General features: G+C 42.1%; 1 protein-coding gene and 1 pseudogene across 1 annotated transcript; one reads left to right on the plus strand and one right to left on the minus strand.

Moving 5' to 3' along the window:
- The first annotated feature begins 1,685 nt into the window (after positions 1 to 1,685).
- Positions 1,686 to 13,959, plus strand: CDCA7 (cell division cycle associated 7). Its single transcript, XM_054562751.1, has 9 exons — positions 1,686 to 1,790; positions 4,737 to 4,862; positions 8,037 to 8,273; positions 8,579 to 8,656; positions 9,536 to 9,736; positions 11,891 to 12,028; positions 12,492 to 12,641; positions 13,088 to 13,224; positions 13,747 to 13,959. The coding sequence occupies exons 1-9, from the start codon at positions 1,770 to 1,772 to the stop codon at positions 13,775 to 13,777; spliced, it is 1,119 nt and encodes a 372-aa protein (XP_054418726.1). The 5' UTR covers positions 1,686 to 1,769; the 3' UTR covers positions 13,778 to 13,959.
- Positions 13,960 to 19,584: 5,625 nt separating this feature from the next.
- On the minus strand, positions 19,585 to 20,566 carry LOC129061691 (deoxynucleotidyltransferase terminal-interacting protein 1-like; annotated as a pseudogene).
- Positions 20,567 to 20,951: the final 385 nt, after the last annotated feature.

Raw genomic sequence — 20,951 nt, forward strand, 5'->3', positions numbered from 1 at the left:
GTGGTTTTGTTGGGTTTTACTAATCACTCTTAAATTGCACTTTACTAACATCATTGCTGGAATTTCCTCATATCCTTAGCCAACACCTGGCTTTTAAATTTTTGCCAGTCTGAGTGAAACTGTATCTTCTTGTTTTAATTTGCATTTGCCTGATTACTAAAAAGACTGTCAGATCCGATCCTTAAAAAAGTATGTAAACCAAATTATTTTCTAGTGCTTCTGGAGGGCTAAGAATTTTCCTGTCAGAACCTTTCATAGGCAAAGTGACTTAATCTTCTCTCATTTTATGCATTTCACAATTTCAAATTCTCATATATTTAATTTTAGTGGCATAAGACTGTATTCCCAAGGGCACAGCACTAACAGTTTTAGTTCATTCACCATTCACATGGTTGCTTATTTGCTCAACGAATATTTATTGAGGGCTCCCACTACTGCCAGGAATTTCACCAGACAGACCAACAGTCTCTCCTGGCGCCTACCTTAGAGACCATGAGTTCTTTGTCCCTTGCACTGTGACACAGGGACCCTGGCCAGGTGTTTTTAGAAAGGTTGGAAGACGTGGCGACCAAGTTTCTTCCAATTCTTCCAATCCATTGTTCTCGTGCATTATTACTTGCTCACAAGTTTTTGTATTAATTGCATCGGAAGAGGAACGCTATGTGTTCACGCCCACTCCATATTGCAAAGGAATTTTTCTAGGGAAAAGTTCGGAAGGGGGAAAATGGAGTGTTTTCAAACACTTGTTTTAAATTTAAGATTATAATTAGGGTCTTTCAAAACAACCCCGTTTATTTTACTTTTTTTTCTAAGAACAACTTTTTTCCTGACCTCTACGAACATTTGTTTCACACTTTATTTCGTTGTAATATCAAATTTGAGTAAAAGAGCAAGGAAAAATAGCTCATGTTCATTCTGAATTGAGTAATCCTAAATTCCGACGGTGGGGGTGGGGTGGGGTGGGGTGGAGAGATCTTCAAGCCACATTAATACTGTCTTTAGCTTCTATCCACAATACATCATCTCTAAAGACGTTATTGTCCCATAGATGTGTCTTAACAGCAGCGCCAGTTTTCTAGTTTAATAAACCTCAAGCCAGGCAAAACAACTCGGCTTCCTATGCTTTGCTGTAAAAAAGATCAGGATTGAACACATTTGGTTGCTTTAGATAATGGCGTGGCTACCAGATAACAAGTGTTACACCCAGAGACAGTGACTGATCTAATAAAAGGTGGAGTTCGTGCTTGATTCTTTGATTTTTGTTTTTAGTAATGTAAACTGCAGGCCACAATGAAAGTGCTAAGTGCAGGGACTCACAGGACCCTCGCGGTGCTTTCTATCACCCTCATTTTCACATTTTCGTCCCCAGCCCCAGCATTCATGCAAATCAGCTGGCTAACCCCCGGGCAATACGAACCACTTTCGCGCCGTTCGTTCAGGACCGTGCAGCAACGTAAAAAAGGAAGTCCTGAAGCTCTAAAAAGGCCACCTTTTCAGCCTGATTTTAGGGAATTCCAAGGCAGTCACTGGAGCTCAGAATATTTTGGGGGTCGGTTTTATTTCGGAGGCTGAGCGGGTCGCGTGCCCTGGAGGGCCGTTACCACAGCTTGCAGGACCTGCGCCGCGCCGCGGGAAAGCCAGTCCGAGCCCCGCCCTTTGGGGCCAGGGTCTGCACGCCCTGCCCGCCCGACTCTGCTGCTTGGTAGGACGGCGCGCGCGGCTATTCGGTCTCGCTTCTCCAACCTTCGGCCTGGGCCCTTGCTGCCAGCATGGATACTCGCCGCGTGCGGGTGAGGGCTTGGCGGGCAAAGTCGGGAGGGCACGGTGGGTACTGGGCGCGGGGCGACTCCCTCCAACTCCGAGAAGTTAGGGTTTCTTATCAACTGGTGGTCGTCCTGGACGGCGCCCGTTTAGGCAAGTCCCAAATTTTTTGCACTTGCCATAATTGGGGGGGCCTGGGGGTGTGCGCAACCGGTGCGCAGGCGGTTCAAAGATTTGACCGGTTAAAGTGTAGTTGGCAGCGCTGGGGAGACCAAGCCCACATGTGCTCGACATGCACGTGCGCCGGACAGCAGCCCCGCCTGGCCGGTCTCCCCATTGTATCCGCAGGCTCCCCACTGTGTTTGCGGGTCCGATCCCGGCCTGTGGAACGCAGAGGAGAGCGCTGCAACCGCGGCTCCCTGGGAGTTTACCCTGCGGGATGTCCAACCCTTTACAATGTTTAACTCAGGGCGGGTGGGCGCCTCCACCCGCGCGCACTGGTTTGTGGGGACCTTGGTGAGCTCCCCATCCACTTTTGGCTCAGCCATGCCGCTTCTAACCGGTCAGGTCAATGGGTTTGAAGTTTAAAGGTCCTACAAACACTTTGATTAAGCAAGTAGGCGGAGGTGTTCCTGGTCTGAGGCGGTGATGAAGTGCAATTGAAGGATTTGGCGGACCGAACTCTTAATAGCCATTCGCTTTTTCCCCATTCCCTTCCCCAGCCCCCAGGCTTATTTTCAAAACTGCAGAATGTTGCCTAAATGGAACGTTACTTTTTTGCTCTTAACGGAAACCGGAACGTAGGGTCTGCCCCATGAGAGGTTAGAAGGTGGGGGTTGGGTGAAAAGGAAGAGCTTGTGTGCTTAAAATACCTAGGGTAAGACACACTGGAGGGAGGCTGGGGGCTGGGGAGAGCGTGTTGGGGGCGTGGTTTCAGAAGTCGCTGGAACTAAGTTATTATTAGGCTTTCGGGATGAAGAAGCCCTGTGTACTTGAGTTTGGAATCTGATGTGCCTAGGTTCAAATTGAGGCCATCGTGTGGCTTTAATAATCCATGGCATCTCTCTGAACCTCAGTTTCCCTATTTGTTAAATGGGAATCATGATACACCTTCGTTGCAAGGAGTCAGTTATAATGTGAAAGCATACTTAGTGCCTGGTACAAAAAAAAAAACAACAACAAAAAACACCTATGAAACAGTTATTACCTGCCTGCCAAAAAATTTTATCTCAACCATGACTATTTGCTTGTTTGTTCTATGACTTTTCCTCCAAATACAACATTTTAACTCTTGGCGTGCGCTGACATGTTGAAAGCCAAGCATATACTAGTATGTCCTTGGCAGCTTCCAGCAGAATGCCTTCCTTGAATCTGCCTTGGGCCTCTGCTTGCAGATAGATTGATGAGTAAATGGCAATACTTCCTGTACTAATGCAAGAACTCTGCTTCTTAGAAGGTTGCAACCTTGAGTTCTCCTTCTAGTCCTATGATCTCGGATGATTTATTTCATCTCCCTGGAGCTTTTAATTTCCTCTTCTAGAAAATGAAGGAGGTTCTGAGATCCCTTTTACTTTTTACTTATTTTTTAAAGATTTTATGTATTTATTTGTGGAGAGAGGAGAAAGAGAGGGACCTGGCCACTACATGTGCCTTGACAGGGAGTTGAACCTGCAACTTCTCCTTTTGCAGGGCAGCGTTCAATCCATTAAACCACACTAGCCAGGGTCTGACATTCCTTTTAATAGGTACTGAGCTCTATTTTTTACCGTATTTTCTTGCCTTTCTAAATGGACAAATGACAAACTTTCTAAGATGATTGAAGAATGGAGTCTACTTCGGAGCATAGGGTGGTGGTTGGGTACCATCATCATGAAAATAATTTTATTTGTAAGAGACTGCAATGAAATGCATAATGCTAGGTGTAGAAGGAAGGTCAAGAATGTTAGGTTCACCAAACACTCACATCTTGGTGTTATTTGATGAGACCCATAGCAGAGCTTGCTCTTTCAAAGGTTTCAGTGTAAGGAGTCACTTCTATTCCATGGCCATATTTAGGAAAATAAAATATAGGACCTAATGAAACATTAAGAAATTTCACTACATTTTAAATGCCAGATACTGCTCTTTTTTACATGATGGCAGTTTCATTTTCTGATGAGCAGTCAAGGCTATAAAGTACTTTCGCATGAAAGAAGCATTTTCATATCTACAAATAATTTGTGCCTTATGAAAGGACATTTAAAATCTTAAGACTTGTATAACAAGGGGACTGTTTAAGAGCTGAAAGTCAGGCCAGGCTAATGGAGTACTGGAGTAGAGTCAGCCATTCTACCTGCGTTTGGAGTGCTGTTTGACCTTTAATTTGGCTCCTTATACATTTGTTCACTGGGTTGGTATATATGGTTTGTAAGGACTTGTGCTGAAATCACTCAACCCGCCCCAACCCCGATTGGGACAAGGCCTATTTGAAAGCCTGCCATCTTGAAGTAGAGGTACTGTCCCGATTTTGTACTTTGGGAACAAGCATCACAGTATATAGCCTAAAGCTTACATAAAAAGACCTCCTTAGCTTGATTTTGGCTGAGCGAAAGAAATTCTACCATTTTGTAATTTAGAAGTGCAGTCCAATTTTTTTTTTTTTTTTAAGGCTAGATTTTAGGATTTTGACATTGAACTCCATGGGAGCTCAGTATAATGCTAAGAGCCTGGGGACTCTTCAGGTGGGTACAGGGGTAGCTCTACAGATGTTGAATAAATTGATAAATATCATCACAGGTTTCCTTCAAAGGGATCCCTTTGTAGAATTTTACCTAGTTTTGAAAAATTTTTTGTAGCAATTGCAAATTCCCCCTTTTCTATGTAGGGCATAAGAAATGGACATATCTGTGCTATTTGAACTTACTAAACTAAAAATGATGTCTAGTTAGATATTGTAGTGAGCATCCGCTTAATAGTATTGCCATTTCCATTTGCAGCAGAAGGGTCGCAGAGTAAAGAAGAACTTCAAGAAATTCAGCTATGTGAAGTTGATTTCCATGGAAACCTCGTCATCCTCTGATGACAGTTGTGACAGCTTCGCTTCTGATAATTTTGCAAACACGGTAAGTGCTGCCTGAGAATAAACAGAATTGAGTCTGCAGTGCTCAAAATGCCCCAAATGCTTTGTGCGTGATTAAAACTGCTTGCTTTTTGCCTACATTTCTATACAGCCGTTATGAAAATACAGTATGCACTGTAATTTCATTTCACTTTTTGCTGTGGTTCTAGGTAGTAATTGTTGGAGGTAGATTAGCTACTTATTCTATCCTTTTGAAATGTCGCCTAACCTAACATGCTTGATGATTTGCCATAACAACTCAGAAATCATTTGTAAACCTCTGAACCATTTTTCTTTGTAACAAAAGCTATTCTCTTGTAGTGCACTTGTGAATGTGATTTGCTCTCTGCACGGTTTATGGAAAATTGGTTCTTGAAAAGGGGGGAAAATGCACAACCACATTTATTTATTTATTTTACAGAAACCTAAATTCAGGTCAGATATCAGTGAAGAACTGGCAAATGTTTTTTATGAGGACTCTGATAATGAATCTTTCTGCGGCTTTTCAGAAAGTGAGGTGCAAGATGTGTTAGACCATTGTGGATTTTTACAGAAACCAAGGCCAGATGTCACTAACGAACTGGCCAGTATTTTTCACGCCGACTCTGACGATGAATCATTTTGCGGTTTCTCAGAGAGTGAGATACAAGATGGAATGGTGAGTTTGAAAATTTCACCAATATCAAGAAGTAAAGTACGTTTTGAGGCATGACGTACTTGCTTTAAAAAAGCTCTTTTTTCTTGTAATTTTCATTTTAGTCATGCCAGAGATATTGTGGATCTTTTTAAAATTTAAGAGTATTTATGTCTTAAAGCAATTTTTACTAAAGTAGTCCTACTTTTAATGCCTGAACATTTCGTAGGCTCTGAAAATCTTGGAAACTGGTAAGATAAAATCGGCCAACCTCCAGGTTTCCATTATAGAAATTCAGCCTAATCAGGAAAAGCAAGGTGTCCTCAAGAGGAGGCGTACTCACATTTAAGTTCAAGGGCCCAGTCCAGTGCCTGGCATAGACCCGACCTTTGGTAAATGTTCTCGTAGTGGATCTCTGCATTCGGAAAACCTGTGGTAACCCATGTGCAGGGGCTTGAGTGCAGATAATGACAGTTAGGGCCCCTCCTGCTTCCACTTTTGCTCCTTGGTCTTGCTTTTCCTGTGCACACTGCTTTACCTTTGTAACCTCTCCTGCTCAGGCCACTGCTGCTGCTGCTGCACCTCGGTCCCACACTCTCCCTGAACATACTGTTCTGCAGATGTTTTCTTGTTAGCAAGGCTTTCTTGACAAAGGAAGCAGTGTGTTGATTTGCAGTCAGGTGCGTGCTGCTCAGCTCAGTGTGGTCTGACTGCCTGGGACCACACTTGAGTGATAACTGACATAAGTGAGACTCCCTGGCCAGGGAATGTTTTTATCGCTCTCTGACTTCATGGTAATGTAATATTTCCTGTAATAAGGAAGATTGGTCTAACGCAGTGCATGTTGGAGTTCCTGCAAGGGCTGGCCTGAAAATCTGGATGCGACCCAAACATTGTCCACAGCCTGAGTCACATCTGGTCATTGTTTCAGTTCCTTACAGTTGCTGATTGTTGCAATTAATAAAATGCCAATCAATTAAAAGTCTTCAGAACTCAAAAGTTTTTTGGCATTTTATAGTCTCAATCCACGCACACTGGAAGTACATGAAGAAGAGTAAAAGCGTGTGGGGATTTTAGAAATTTTTCAGTTTAAAAATGGGTCTTGCCTTTCTGGGGCTTTCTGGGGGATATTTATTCTGGGTTGGGTTTTTTTGTTTGTTTTGGTTTTTTTGTTTACTTTTTTTCTCAGTCATCACCACAATCTATTTTAGGGTATTCGCATTACCCCAAAGTGAAACCCTATACCCAATGACAGCTATTTAGCATCTTTTCCTTACACACTCAGGTCCTTGGCATCCACCAACCTGTTTGCTGTCATTGTAGATTTATGCTTGTTCTGGGCATTTCATAGAAACGGGCCCTACAATACGCAGTCCTTTGTGGCTGGCTTGTTTTACTTAGGTTCTTCCATTTTGTGGCATGTGTTAGTATGTCATACCTTTTTATTGCTGAATAATACTCCTTTGTATTAATATACCACATTTTACTTATCTGTGCACCAGCTGATGGGTGTTGGGGATGTTTGTACCTTTTGACTATTATGGATGATGCTGTTACGTACATTCATGTACAAGGTTTGTGTGGACCTACACTTTTGAGTATATACCTAGGAATAGAATTGCTAGGTCACAGAGTAACTCTGTTTAACCTTCTGAGGACCTGACAGACTGTGTTCCAAAGTGGCTGTACCGTTTTACATGCCAGCCAGGACTGTATTTGGGTATGAGGTGGTATTTTGTGATACTCCTTTGCATTTCCCCAGTGGCTAATCTTAATACACATTTAATAGTGGAAATCTACATTACTTTTAAAATACCAATTTTTAAAACATTTTAGTCTTTTCATAAAAGTGGGTGAGAGAGAGATGTAGAGCAGCAGATTCAGATGGCCCCCCAGCACATCGGTGGTTGCGGGGGGGCGTAGGGGGAGGGAATGGAGCTGTTGAGTGGGTTTTCATTTTCTCAGGCAGAGTTTCAGTCTGAGAAAATGAAAACGGCCTGGAGGTGATGGTTGCACAACACGAATGTATTTGATGCCAGTGAATTGTACACTTAAAAATGGTTAAAATGGGAAATTTTATGTTACATATATTTCACCGCCGTTTTTTTTAAAAAGTAGATGAAAGCCTTGAGGCATCTTTAATATGTTTAATGCCATAAGCATTGCAGCCATGTTTATGGAAGAGCACATCTTTGTTCCTGTAGGAATTCTTTTAAAATACCTAAGGATCTATTTTTAAATTAAAAAGAGAGTTGGGATTTTCACATTTAAACAAAATGGCTCGAAACTACTGGCCTACGGCCGGGAAGAGGCTTTTAACACTGTGTCCCAGATGGGCTACCTGAATTCAGTTACACTCAGATTGTTGTATTTATTTGTAATTCCTGACTTTGTTATCCAGAGCTATCCATTAAAATTGACAAAGTGGTCAATTAAAATCTATTTGATGCAAATGTCTTTTGTTCAAAAGGGATTCTGTAGTCATGCTGCTGTAGCCTGTTCGACAAACCAGTCCTTAATGACTCAATTGTTCTGATTAACTAGAGGTTACAGCCAGACGGCGAGGGCTGTAGGACTCGCAGCCAGTGCGGGCGGTCTGGACCGCTCCGGGTGGCCATGGCGTTTCCGACCCGAAGGACCAGGGGTGCAGCCAGCAAAAGAGCAGCGGCCCCTGAACCTGCAGAGAAAGCGGTGCCTGATCCCAATTCTGATTCAGAAGATGAAAATGGCATGAATTTTTTGGAGAAAAGGGCTTTAAATATAAAGCAAAACAAAGCAATGGTAGGTACCTGACTTGGAATGTGTTAGAATTAACTCTTCCCAGCTTTTCTCTAAGCCACTTGTTGCTTGTTTGTGTCAAGAATTGCTTTCAGTGTAGCTATGAAGTCTTTACAAGGTGTGCTTTAAAATGTGTTTCTTTCCTTAAACTAACTTTTCTTTAAAAAAAAAAAATCTATTGATGTCTTGGTAAGTGTATCAGGAAAATCAGAAACTCTTTGAGGTGTACTACAGCAATTTCTAGAAGTTGCTCATTTTCAGCAGTCATTCTAAACCAATAATTTTTGCTTCATTTCGTCCCTTTTTAGCTTGCAAAACTCATGTCGGAATTAGAAAGTTTTCCGGGCTCATTCCCTGGACGGCATTCCCTCCCACGCCGCAGTTCTGTAAGTGCAAATCCTTGCTTGTTCAGTAGTAGTAGTAGTAGTATGGGCAGGTCTAAAGTAGATTTGTTACAATATTTGAGAAAATCCAAGCTCCTTATTTTGTGTGGTCTTGCAGACAAGGAGGAAGTAGAGGAAACCTTCAGGCAGACCTCTGGGCGCTCCTCCTTGTGTCCTGGGGTGCTCGAGCAGTCTCACTCCCTTTTGATCAGTTATTTCACTTTCCAGCTAGACTAAACCTCTTAAGGGCAAGGAATAAAGATGGGAAAATATTTTTCCTGTATTCTCAGCATTAGTACATTTCTCTTTCATGGTAGATGTATAGTAATAGATGTTTTTAGAATCTGCAAAGGAAAAAAGATTTTTTAACCAAATCATGGCCTAATAACATATGTGTGATTATATTCTGAGGAACTAAGCTGGTGCAACTCAGGGAATTTGATGTGTCTGCTGTGGTACAAAAGAAAATACCTTCTTTCCCCATCCCTCCTTGGGGAGAGGAAGGAAAGAAGTGAACAAGGAATGGAAGAAGGAAAACCATACATACGTTTCTCTCTTGTGCAATGTAGAAACAGTGAGTATGTGTCAGGGCTCAAAGAGATGTCGTAGAAAAGGTGGTTGTGGAAAACGAGATTTGTTCTTACATCTTTATTATGTAGATGAATAAGTAAATTATTTCTCAGTTTGAGAAAAACTGGGCTTGGTGTTAAAAAAAGCAAAATTACAATGGCTATGTCGTTTTTTGGGCTCATTTTCTATGCCTTATAAAAAGCACAAAGAAAATTAGGAAATGGAGCTCTCCTTTTACTTAAAAACGTAAGGAGAAGATGCCACTTTCTTCATCCTGGAATAAATGGGTTCTGTATTGTGTGTTTTGTTCAGCAATCGAAGACACCCCGAAGGCGCACCTTCCCAGGTGTTACTTCTAGGAGAAACCCTGACCGGAGAGTACGTCCTCTTACCAGATCAAGGTCCCGGATCCTTGGGTCCCTTAGCGCTCTACCCACAGAGGAGGAGGAGGAAGAGGAGGAGGATAAGTACATGTTGGTGAGAAAGAGGAAGACCATGGACGGCTACATGAACGTGAGTTCTGCACATTTGTGCTTGCTCTTCTGTTTTTCATCTTCTGGAGTCTCAGTATCATACACAACACAGGTACACACACAGCTTCAACACCAGATGGTTCACGTTAAACATTCTTCTCAAACCATTCAGAATCGTAATGTCACATCAACCTATTAGATGATTAGAAGTTTTTTTTTTATCCTCCCCCAAAGACATCTCTTTTCACTGCTTTTTTAGAGAAAGGAAGGGAGAGAGAAACATCAGTGTGAGAGAGAAAACACCCGATTAGTTGCCTACCATAGGTGTCTGGATTGGGGATCACACGCTCCCGGACTGGGGACTGAGCCCACCACCCCTCAGCCACCGGACGATACTCCGACTTGACTGAACCATACTGGCCAGGGCTTGATAGCTGGTTTTTTTTTTTTTTCTTTTTTTTCTTTTTTTAAGTCATCAGTGACAATATAGCCTTTTCAAGAAACCTTAAATAATTGAACATTTTATAAGCTGAAGATAATTAGACCTTTCCACAGATTCCCTTGCTCCATTGACACACGGCATTCTCATGAGTTTTAAATAATGTTCACTTTTAATTCTCTGTGGAACTTAACACGTGACATTGGTTAATCTTCAAAAGTAATAAACTTGGTGCCCCCTGGTATGAATTTTCTTATGTTCATTGAGAGAATTGATTATACTTAGCATCTTCATTACATTTGTAATGTTTCTGTCCAGTAGGAATTCTTTGGTGTACCCAGATCATTGCCAAAGGTCTTGACACATTTGTATGGTTTCCATCTTATAGGAATTCTATCTTGACCACAAAGTTGTACATTTTTGATAAAGCCTGTCAAACTCAATACTTTTGTAAGGTTCCTCCCTAGTAAGAATTCTGTTATGTTCTGTGTGGCATAAACTTTGGATAAGACTTGTCATTTGTTTATATTTTGGTATCAAGTGAGGTATGAGCTCTGGTTGTAGGCTTTGCCACACCTATGAGTTTAATTCGGTTAGCCAAAAAGTTCATTTGTTGTTGTTGTTTTTTTCTAAGATGGCTCTAGCAGTGCTTAGTTGTCTTTAACTTCATTTGAAACAATTTTGTTAGATTGTATGGTGACAGATGTTATATCAGTATGCATTTAAATAAAAACTTAGCAAAATTGGTGAATTTTTGTGTAGCCATTTTAATACTGAAGATGAAAGAAAATATGCAACACTTTCAGCATATTATGCTTTACTATTTTAAGAAAGGTGAAACCACAACTGAAACGAAAAAAGATTTGTGCAGTGTATGGAGAAAGTGCTGTGACCAGTTGAACGTATCAAAAGTGGTTTGTGAAGTTTTGTGCTGGAGATTTCTCAGTGGATGATACTCCACGGTCGGGTAGACCAGTAGAAGTTGATAGTGATCAAATCCAGACATTAATTAAGAATAATCAGCGTTATAACAACAGGACATAGCCGACATACTCAAAATATCCAAATCAATAAAGTTATTCGTGAAAATTAAAAACGTGTTTTTTATTTTATGGAAAAAACCATATGGACTTTTTGGCCAACCTAATATATGGTTTCTCTCCACAGTGGAGTCTTTGATGTTGAGTAAGGCTTGAGCACTTGTGTTAAGTTTTATCTCAATCATATGTGTAAGGTTTCTTTCTACTTGAATTCTTTGATGAGCCCCAAAGCTTGAGCTTTGAATAAAAGCATTGGCACATAAATTAAGTTTATAATGTTTCTATTCAGTACTCTGATGCTAAATAAGGCTTGCAAATCGGACACATAACGTATTTGTAAGGTTTTTCTCTGCTATAGAATTTCTTACATTGAGTAAGATTTGAACTCTGTCTAAAGGGTTTGCCACACTACTACATTTTTAAGCTTTCTCTTCTATATATGGATTCTCTTATGCCTCCAAGTTGTGAATGTCTGAAATATTTGATGATTTTTGTGAGCAGGCAAGGAGGTCAAAGTTTTCTTCTTTGTTGGCTTGTCTTAGTTGTAGGAATCAGGCCCATGTTAGTGCCTTGTAAACTTTGGGTTTGCCTCCTCTCCATGAGAAAGATTTCTAGGTTGAATTCTCTGTGAAGAAATTATAAATCAGGTGTGTGGGATTCAGAGCTGGGAAGGGCCATTAAGAACACTGTTCTGTGCTTGCTTGTGGTTATGCAGGAAGATGATGTGCGCAGAGGTCGCCGTCCCGGATCCATGACCCTTCCACATGTAATTCGCCCGGTGGAAGAAATTACAGAGGAGGAGTTGGACAACATCTGCAACAATTCTCGAGAGAAGATATATAGCCGTTCATTGGTAAACGCCTCTCCCTTATGTCTGAAGATGTAAACATCTGTGAGAGAGGAAGGATAGCTTCTATCCTTAGAGTTTTGCTGATGATCCAAACAAGTCTTCAGTAACGTTAAATCTTTTCTCTTAATTTAGAAATTGACTCATCCAGGATATATTTACTGTGTATCTATGATGTGTGTCTGCGTAGGTGGGTGCTGGGGACATGGTGGTGTGCTAAAGATAAAAAAAGGATTTGGGACAAGGTGTTTTGCATGATAAGATCTTTATTTGAAGAAAGGTAGTTTTGATAATATTGAGTCTGCCAATTGAAAGAAATCACCGTACTTGTGATACTTTTTATGCCCCTGTATATATATGTTTATGTAAGAAATGAAATGATTAAAAATGCCAGGCCATACCCATAAAGGATATTATTTATAGATGCCATTTTTCTTTACAAAAAGGTGTGGTGTTTTTTTATTTGTAGGGATCTACTTGTCATCAGTGCCGCCAGAAAACCATTGATACCAAAACAAACTGCAGAAACCCAGAGTGCTGGGGCGTCCGAGGCCAGTTCTGCGGCCCCTGCCTTCGAAACCGTTATGGAGAAGAGGTCAAGGATGCTCTGCTGGATCCAGTAGGTGCCTTGAAGGGGTGGTTCTCTGGGCTTGAAGGTCAGGCACCAACTGATTAGGCCAGAAAGATGACATTAGTGAAAGGGTTGAGCTGTTAGTGTTGTGGCTCTTTCATTCCCTGAAAAGCGGGTGCCCTCGTAGCGCTGGTGCTGGGTGGTGTGAGCCCCTTCCAGGGTGCTTGGTACCCGATGTTCAGGGGAATCGGATTCTCCATTCGTCCTGGTAGTTGCTGTGAGGCTTTCTGTGCTGGACTTCTGAAGGGAATGTTAGGCATAACTGATGCATATTAACCATGTTAAGGTTTTTTTGTTTTGTTTTGTTTTTTTTTAAATTAAATGAAGATTTAAAAGCAATTGATGATACCCATCTTAGAGTGTAAACAGGAGTAGATAAGTAAGAGGGAGTGGGAGTAGACATGATTTAATTGTGCCTTTTCACAATTCTTTAGAACTGGCATTGCCCACCTTGTCGAGGGATCTGCAATTGCAGTTTCTGCCGTCAGCGAGATGGGCGGTGTGCGACTGGGGTCCTTGTGTACTTAGCCAAATACCATGGCTTTGGGAATGTGCATGCTTACTTGAAAAGGTAATGGTTGGTTTTTCTCTTTTCCACACTAAGATCTTACACTTATTTATGTGTCTTACTAAAAGGATGGTAGAAGTCAGAGCAGTGGTTATCTCTGGGTGGGGGTGCAGGTTTTGACCTGAAAGGGATACATTGAGAGCCTTTTGGAATGTTGGAAACATGTTATATCTTCATCTGGGTGGTAGTGACCTGCATATGTGCGTGTGTGTATAAAATTTCAAGTTGTACAGTTAACATGTTATGTTAAAACCTGTTCTAACTCAACAGCTTTTGTTTTTAGAGAGAGAGGAAAAGAAGCATTGATTTGCTGTTCCAATTTCTTATGCATCCATTAATTGATTCTTGTATTTGCCCTGACCAGAGATCAAGCCTGCAACCTCAGTGTATTGGGACAACGCTCTAACCAACTGAGCTACCCAGCGAGGGCAATAAAAACATTCTTTAAAAGAGTGGGTTAGGCTTTCAAAAGAAACTTCTTAGTTTGAAAATGATACCCTGACATGTCCCCTTTTATTTCTTCAGTTTGAAGCATGAGTTTGAGATGCAAGCATAATATTTGGAAGATCTACTACCTGCCTTCCACTGTGCCAGTCTTCCTTGTTGAAGTTTGCAGTTCTGTCCTGTGGTGGAAACCTGAGTTAAGAATTCTGATGATCAGTCTGCCCTATAGGAAACGCAGATCAAGTTACTCTCATTAGAGGTGTTTGTGAGCATCGCAGAGGCCTGTTGCTAGCTGCGCTTCGCCCTCTTGCCGTTTCTCCTCTGCTTTTCCCTGCCCTTCGCTCCACATTAGCTCCCCGTTTTTACAAATGGGTCTCTCTCTCCATCTAGTTTTTGAATTCTTTTTAAGTGACAGTCTTGTGAAAGCATGTTGGATTTAACTGGTGATGAAATAGCCCTGGAATTCACATATAAAACCAAGCACTTAGAAACGCGGTAGTGGCATTAACTAAATACATCTATTGATACCAGCCCTCTAATTTGTCTGTACAAGACGGTGGGTACGATTGTCACACTAGTTGACATTTTTAACAGAATCAAGGTGAAAAGTTCTGAAAACCATGTGGAGGGATAAGGTGATTGTTGGAAAGTGGGGTGTGTTACTTTGGACACCTCATGAGAATATTCTATATATTGTGTTTTGCACAAATTGTCATCGCTGAGATTTAGTTGTTGACTTTTTCCCACTCTGAGATTGGGTGGTGCATTGGGCTCCCACTGTCACAACTCGAAGGATTGTGGGCAGCGCCCTGCCTGGCAGTCATTGTAGAAGAGACACCCTAGGGAGCCCGGATGGCGAGCCTTCAGAAGTAGGCTGGTCTGGATTCATGGTGTTAAACCTCAGTATAATGGTTGTTTGCCAAGTTCATTTCCATTCGTAAATGTAAGGTATTTAAAATAAGTTCTTGATCATTTTCCCTGGAAAATTGATGCTAATATTAGCCTAAAATTTGCAGATTTTGTTTTCTTGAAGAAACAATAAGCTAGGCAGAAGTTCGTGTTCAGGTTTTAAGCACTTTTAGAACAATGAGAAGTGCCTTTTTGGAGATGAGCGATTTTCCAGTTTGTTAGCTTGACATCTCTGCCACTTTAGTTTCTGGGCAGATGTCGTGTGTTGTCTCTCCCTCCCCCATTTGCATTAATCATAAAACGGTTAATGATAGAGCTGGAATCTAAGTGTTTGTCCATTTTACTTTGCATGTGCAGCCTGTTGCTCTTTCCATTCAGTGTTAGATGCATAATTGGACCTTGGATCAAGAAATGTAAATAGAACTTTTGATCTGTAATGCTTTTATACAAAGTTTTTATTTTGATAATAAAACATTTTGTTCTAGCTTGTCTGCCTTTTTAAGTCTTTATTGCTCCATCTTACTGCACTGAATTCTAATTTTTTTCCCCCCATATTTAAGGAGCAGACCATTTCTGCCTTTGCTAGAATCTCCCTTCGTGTTAAGTTTCTGAAGGTCAAAGACCAGCTCTTTTGAACAGGGCCGCACTTGGTTATAAGACTAATAGCTGTGATCAGAAGATCAACCAGGCACCACTAAATTGCCAGTTAGGAAATAATACGTGCCCATGACGCTTTGCAGTGTTTCCTTTACCATTTGCCAACCCAAGAACTAATGGCAATTTCACAATACCTGGATTGCTTTTATCAACCATTCAAATATTTGTTAAAGGCATGCTGTGCTTTGAAGCCTATTCCAGGACTGAGGAAACAAAGGCATAGTCCGAAGGCTCTTAACCCAGTTCTGTAGAACAAGGTTGGCAAACTGCAGCCTGTGGGCCAGATCCTGCTTCAGCCCATGTTCATAATGGCACATGAACTGGGTATTTTTTTCCCCCCCATTTTTGGAGGGTTGTAAAAAAATAGGACAGGCAGTATAAGTATGGCTTGCTCTACAGTTAGAGGAGAATCCCTGCTTACCCAGTACATAATCATTTGAAGTTTTATAATGTATTCTGGGTGGATCCAAAGAACTGGATATCTTCATAAACTGGAATTCTTATCCAAAATTTTTAGATATGTAATCGGGAAGCTTAAGTTTTTAGTCATTCAAAGTTGGTGGTGGTTTGGAACATGGTGTTACGGTATTTTACTACTGAAACTAATAGGGACTTTCATTAGAAATATTGACTCGTAACAGTTGACTCCCAAGGCCTTTACCTTTTTTTTTTTTTTTTTTTTTTTAAGATTTTAAAAAATTTTTAGGGAGAGGAGAAGGGAGGGAAACATCAGTGTGAGGTTGCCTCTCACATGCTCCCTATGGGAGGCCTGGCCCGCAACCCAGGCTGTACCCTGACTGGGAATCAAACTGGCAACCCACTGGTTCGCAGGCTGGCCCTCAATCCACTGAGGCATGCCAGCCAGGGCACAAGGCCTTAACTCTTAAAGGATATACAACCTAGTGGAGGAGCTAAGACATAAACCCATAAATAACCTGAGTAGGCATGAAGAGAGGGAAGGTAATTGGCATTTTCTCTTACCAAGCATTTTCTAGCATTGATGGGCCCATGGGTTTTGTAATGATTCCCAGCTGACAAGGAAACTGGACCAGTTGCTCAGTCCCAGCCTTGGCTGCGGGAGCCCCTTGCGTCCTTCCACACACCGCACTGCAAAGCTCCACATACCATCCTCGGAGTTGAGAGAACTCAAAAGTTTGGACAATTAGATGTGAGAAGTTAGCGTCACGGCAGTCATGCTCCACGTGGCCAAGAATTGCCTTTATATTTGTTTCTCCAACCTGGATTCTCCAAGGCTGTTATGGTATCTACTTTTATCGCCGCTACGACGGGGTTGAGAAATTAAATAGAAACTAATGGACTTCAGTAATTTCATAGTAAAGAGGGGCAAAGGCAGTAGAGGGCGCTATAGGAAGGGTTTACTTGTGTTTTATTTTTATTAAAAACTTTTTAAAAGATTTTATTTTTAGAGAGAGGGAAGGGAGGGAGAAAGAGGGGGAGAGAAACCTCAGTGTGTGGCGGCCCCTCGTGCACCCCCCACTGGGGGACCTGGCCCGCAATCCAGGCAGGTGCTCTGTCTGGGAATCAAACAAGTGAGCCTTTGGTTCATAAGCAAGCACTAAAATTTATTCTTTATTGTACTTTTTTCCATTACCATTTAGTCCCCTTATACTTCCCTCCTCCCCAGCAATCACTATACTGTTGTCCCTGTCCATCCTGTTTTCATTTTTAGAACAAAGATGAGGGAGCTCCTGATGGCTCCAGGTCAGGTAGAAAACGGTTATTTGCAGACCAGAGGAATGCGGTAAGGGTTCAGTACTTTGGAGCTGGGCTGGAGAGTATTACATTTTGAGAGGAAAGTGACAGCAACTGCTAAATGTTAATGTTGACCACACATTATGGGGTAATGTCTCAAAGATGAGGAAGTAAATCCAGAAAAGAACTCTCTGATGTCGTATAGCTAAAGTGGCAGAGCTAGACTGGTGTGTTATGGTTTTGCTTTGTTTTTGTTTTTTTAAACTAACTTGAACTTGCCTGCCTTAGAAGTCAGGACAGTAGAGGAGGGTTAATTAGGTTCTGTCAGTGAGAATGAGGGCAGCTTGTGTGTGGAGCAAGCCTGGCTGAAAGGCTTCTGTAGAAACCCTGTTGAGCAGGGAGATAGGCGGGGCTGGGAGGGGGCGGAGGGCTGTGTGGTCAGGAGGGGCTGAGAGCGGGAGAGTAGGAAACCAGAGAATTGGATCAGTCAGCATAGATGTCGGAAACCCATCAGGCTTTTAACTGTGGGGCATTAAAGTCCTGTGGGTAGGAGAAGACTATATTAACTACAAAGTTGGGGAAGGAGGAGAGAGGCTAAGAGGAGGGCAAGAACTTCAAAGGTGGTGTTGCTATGAGCCAATGGAGAAGGGACTAAAGCTTGGCATCTTCGCTTGGGGATGTGTAAGGAATGGATGGGTTGCAGAGAAATTGACATGTTCCAGGTAGGGGACTTTATCCAGGATAATATCCAGATGTTGCAAGACCTTTTTGAAGAAAAAAGCGAAAAACAAAGGCGACAGATTCCATTTAAGGCTAAAAGTCACTAACATTTGGGTTTTATCAGTCTCCCCTGCATTTTGTTTTATATGGTAGCATTTATACTATATGTACAACATACAACTTCTTTAGCGTGAAGAATGTCAAAACACTTTGAATGTAGGCTATATGGTATTTGTGTGGACGGTCCATAATTTACTTAAACAATTTCCAGCCTTGTGGTATCAATTGTTAACAGTCTCTTGCTTTTATGGGTAATACTATAATTAGTATGGTTGTGCCTAAATCCTGGGGTAAAATAGATTTCTGGAAAGTGCAGTAACTCTTAATAACAGGGATGGAGGAAGGTAAGAGGTTGGGATTTTGCAGAGTGTGGGCCTTGTCTGTAAACCTAAGCTGCCCAGAGTTCTAGGTGAACTCTGCTGCAGCCCAAAGATGAAGAGAGAGGAGGTGGGCTACTTAACTAGAAAATGGGAGGCATGTCTCACTGTAGGTGGGCTCATCCTGTAAGATTGCAAATGTGCATAGCTGGCCAAATAAGGAACATTGTTTTATGTAATCCTGTGACTTGAATTTGTTGGAAGTTCATTGTCAGATGAAAGTACCTGCTAATAATGCATGACTGCAGCAGTGCTCAATCCAACATTATAAACATTTGACAAAGTGGGGAAAGGAGTTAGGTGGGTACCTCCTACACACCAGGCAGAGTATGTTAGTCTTTCATAGCAAGTATTTCGGAGATGAGGTGACTCAATGAGGTTAAATAATCTCTGAAGACTCAAGAACCCATCTCCTGGCCTGAGAAGAGAGATATTAGAGCCAAACTCTCCTCTGAGGATTTCTTTTTTTTTTTTTTTTTCTTTTTAATTTATTGAGAGAGAGAGAGAGAGAGAGAGAGAGAGAGAGAGAGAGAGAGAGAGAAACTTCGATTTGTTGTTCTTACTTATGCATTCATCGTTTGGTTCTTGTATGTGCCCTGACTGGGGATGGAACCTGCAACCTTGATGTATCAAGATGATGCTCTGACTAACTGAGCTACCCAGCAAAGGCCTTCTAAGGTATTCTTATACATCTGGCTACATACCTTGATCATGACACATATATCTGCCACTCATAGTTCATTTTAGATTTTCCCCCTCATTAGACCATGAAGTCCTTGAAAGCAAGACCATCTTTGATCCAAATCCCTTATCATATAGTGGATACTCAACAAATGTTTATTAAATATTTATCAAAAGGTAAGTTGAGTCTGGGTAGGAAAGTTCTTGCAATTCGGGTACAGAAAACTAACATTACGGTGGAGGAGAGATAATGGTAGATGCCAACACTGAAAGTGTTGATTCCTGAGGTTGTAAGCCTGTCTTTATGGTCTAATGTTTAGCCTGCTGTGAAGCTGCCATGGTCAATTCCTTAAAAATGTGTTTCTAATAATGTATTTTTCAATGGGAAAATATAATTTAGTTCATCATACTAACTATAAAGGAATACCTCTATTCTACTCAGTAAAACATTTATATTATGGAGCTAGAAATGAACTGCAAACAGATAATTTTAGATATGGTAGCTCCAAGTATTATCCATTTGTTGGGGGAAAACTTTGGTGACAAAAATTTAGTGTGTAGAAGATTGTTTTTAAAAAAAGCTTTTATTACAAGCTATTTAATTGCTTCTTTCCCTAATAACTTTACAAATACAGAGCTACGTGGCAGTCTGAGAGTGCTCTTTAGTGAGCCACAGCAAACTGTCCCGAGCACAGCTTACTGCCATGACCATCCATCTAGGAGCAGTCCTCGCAGCGGCCTCAGCTGTGTGGGTAAGAGGGTATTGGAGAAAGGCTGCTGAATGTAGCGAGGGGACCCAACTTCAGGTCTGTGCAGGCACTTCAAATGCACGACGCTCATTCTCTGTCTGTTGTGTTTCCATGTGCTTTTGCATTTTTTCAACCATCCAGCGGAATAGGAAAAAGGATTTCAGCTCCTCTAACTTCAGGTTCAGGCATCCCCTGAAGTCGTTTGCTGGCAGCGGGGTCCCAGGTGCCCTCCTCAGTGAGGAGGTAGGCCATCTTCCCCCGTGGCCTGCATGTGATGCTACTTGGCCAGCCAGTCTTGTCCTGGGGATCAGTTGCATACTTGAAGAAGTATGGGTGCTTGATATAGATTCTCCATTCCCCAGGGCTTTGTTGGCTGGAGGCAATAGTTTCACTCAGCCAAGCTAGGTCCCACGTGTGGCCTTCTTGGTGGATTGGTTCCCAGGATTTTGGTTTCCACGCCATGCCAGTGGCTGCCTGGCCACTTGACCGGGTATATCCAGAAGGCTGTCCCTTTCTCTTTTTGGGAATGGGGCTTCCTGGCTGGGCACATTCTTCTGTCCGCTGACCATGCTTTATCCCTGGAAGCTCATGGGTCCATCTGGGTATAACTTTTTCTCCATCGGAAAAACGGATGGAGGCTGTTCCAGGCAGCTCTGACAGGCCCCCGGGGTCTACATGCACGTCCTCCCCAGTGTTGTCTTGCACAGTTAGTGCTGCCTTCTGGAAGAATTTCAGGTACTCCTTAGGGACAGTCTGGATGTCCTCATTGATGCTAGGCTGCTGCGGCTCTTAGGAGAGGTCCACAGAGATGGCAGGATCTATGCAACTCGGCGTCTGGGATCGGCGGCCCTGTTGCTGCACCTGCCAGAGCTCTCTCTATATTAGGTTCCAAGGGTTCCTGAGAACCAGCTGCCCCAGCGCGCCCATGTCTCCCAGCTCGGGGCTGTGCCATTCGGCCCAGCCGGGGCCCCACAGCCACTCAGCGTTGCCAGTGGCCCACATGGTGCCCCCCACCCTCACAACTCCCGCCCAACTCTGCCACCCACCAAAAGTGGATTCAGGAAAATTTCTTTGAAGAGAAAAGCCTTCCCACCTTCCCACCTTGCACTCTCAGCCATGTGCCAATTACAAACTTCAGCAGGGACCAACTCATGGTCTATCCTATAGATTTCATCTACACTCTTTTACTCCCCCTAACACACTAAATTATTTTGAAGACAATCCCAGGCATTATGACATTCATACAACTTCAGTATTTCTAAAAGATAATGACTTTTTCAAACACCATAATCAAAATATTATTACACCTACTGAAATTAACAAGAGCTCCTTGGTATCAAATATTTAGTCAGTATTCAAATTTTCACTGTCCTACCCTCCTCCCCATTCTCCATTTATATAGTTGGTTTATTTGAATTCA

The sequence above is a fragment of the Pteronotus mesoamericanus genome, unplaced genomic scaffold, assembly GCF_021234165.1.
Source record: "Pteronotus mesoamericanus isolate MK-2021 breed Mesoamerican mustached bat unplaced genomic scaffold, CSHL_Meso_final scaffold_651, whole genome shotgun sequence".
NCBI classification, from domain to species: Eukaryota; Metazoa; Chordata; class Mammalia; order Chiroptera; family Mormoopidae; genus Pteronotus; species Pteronotus mesoamericanus.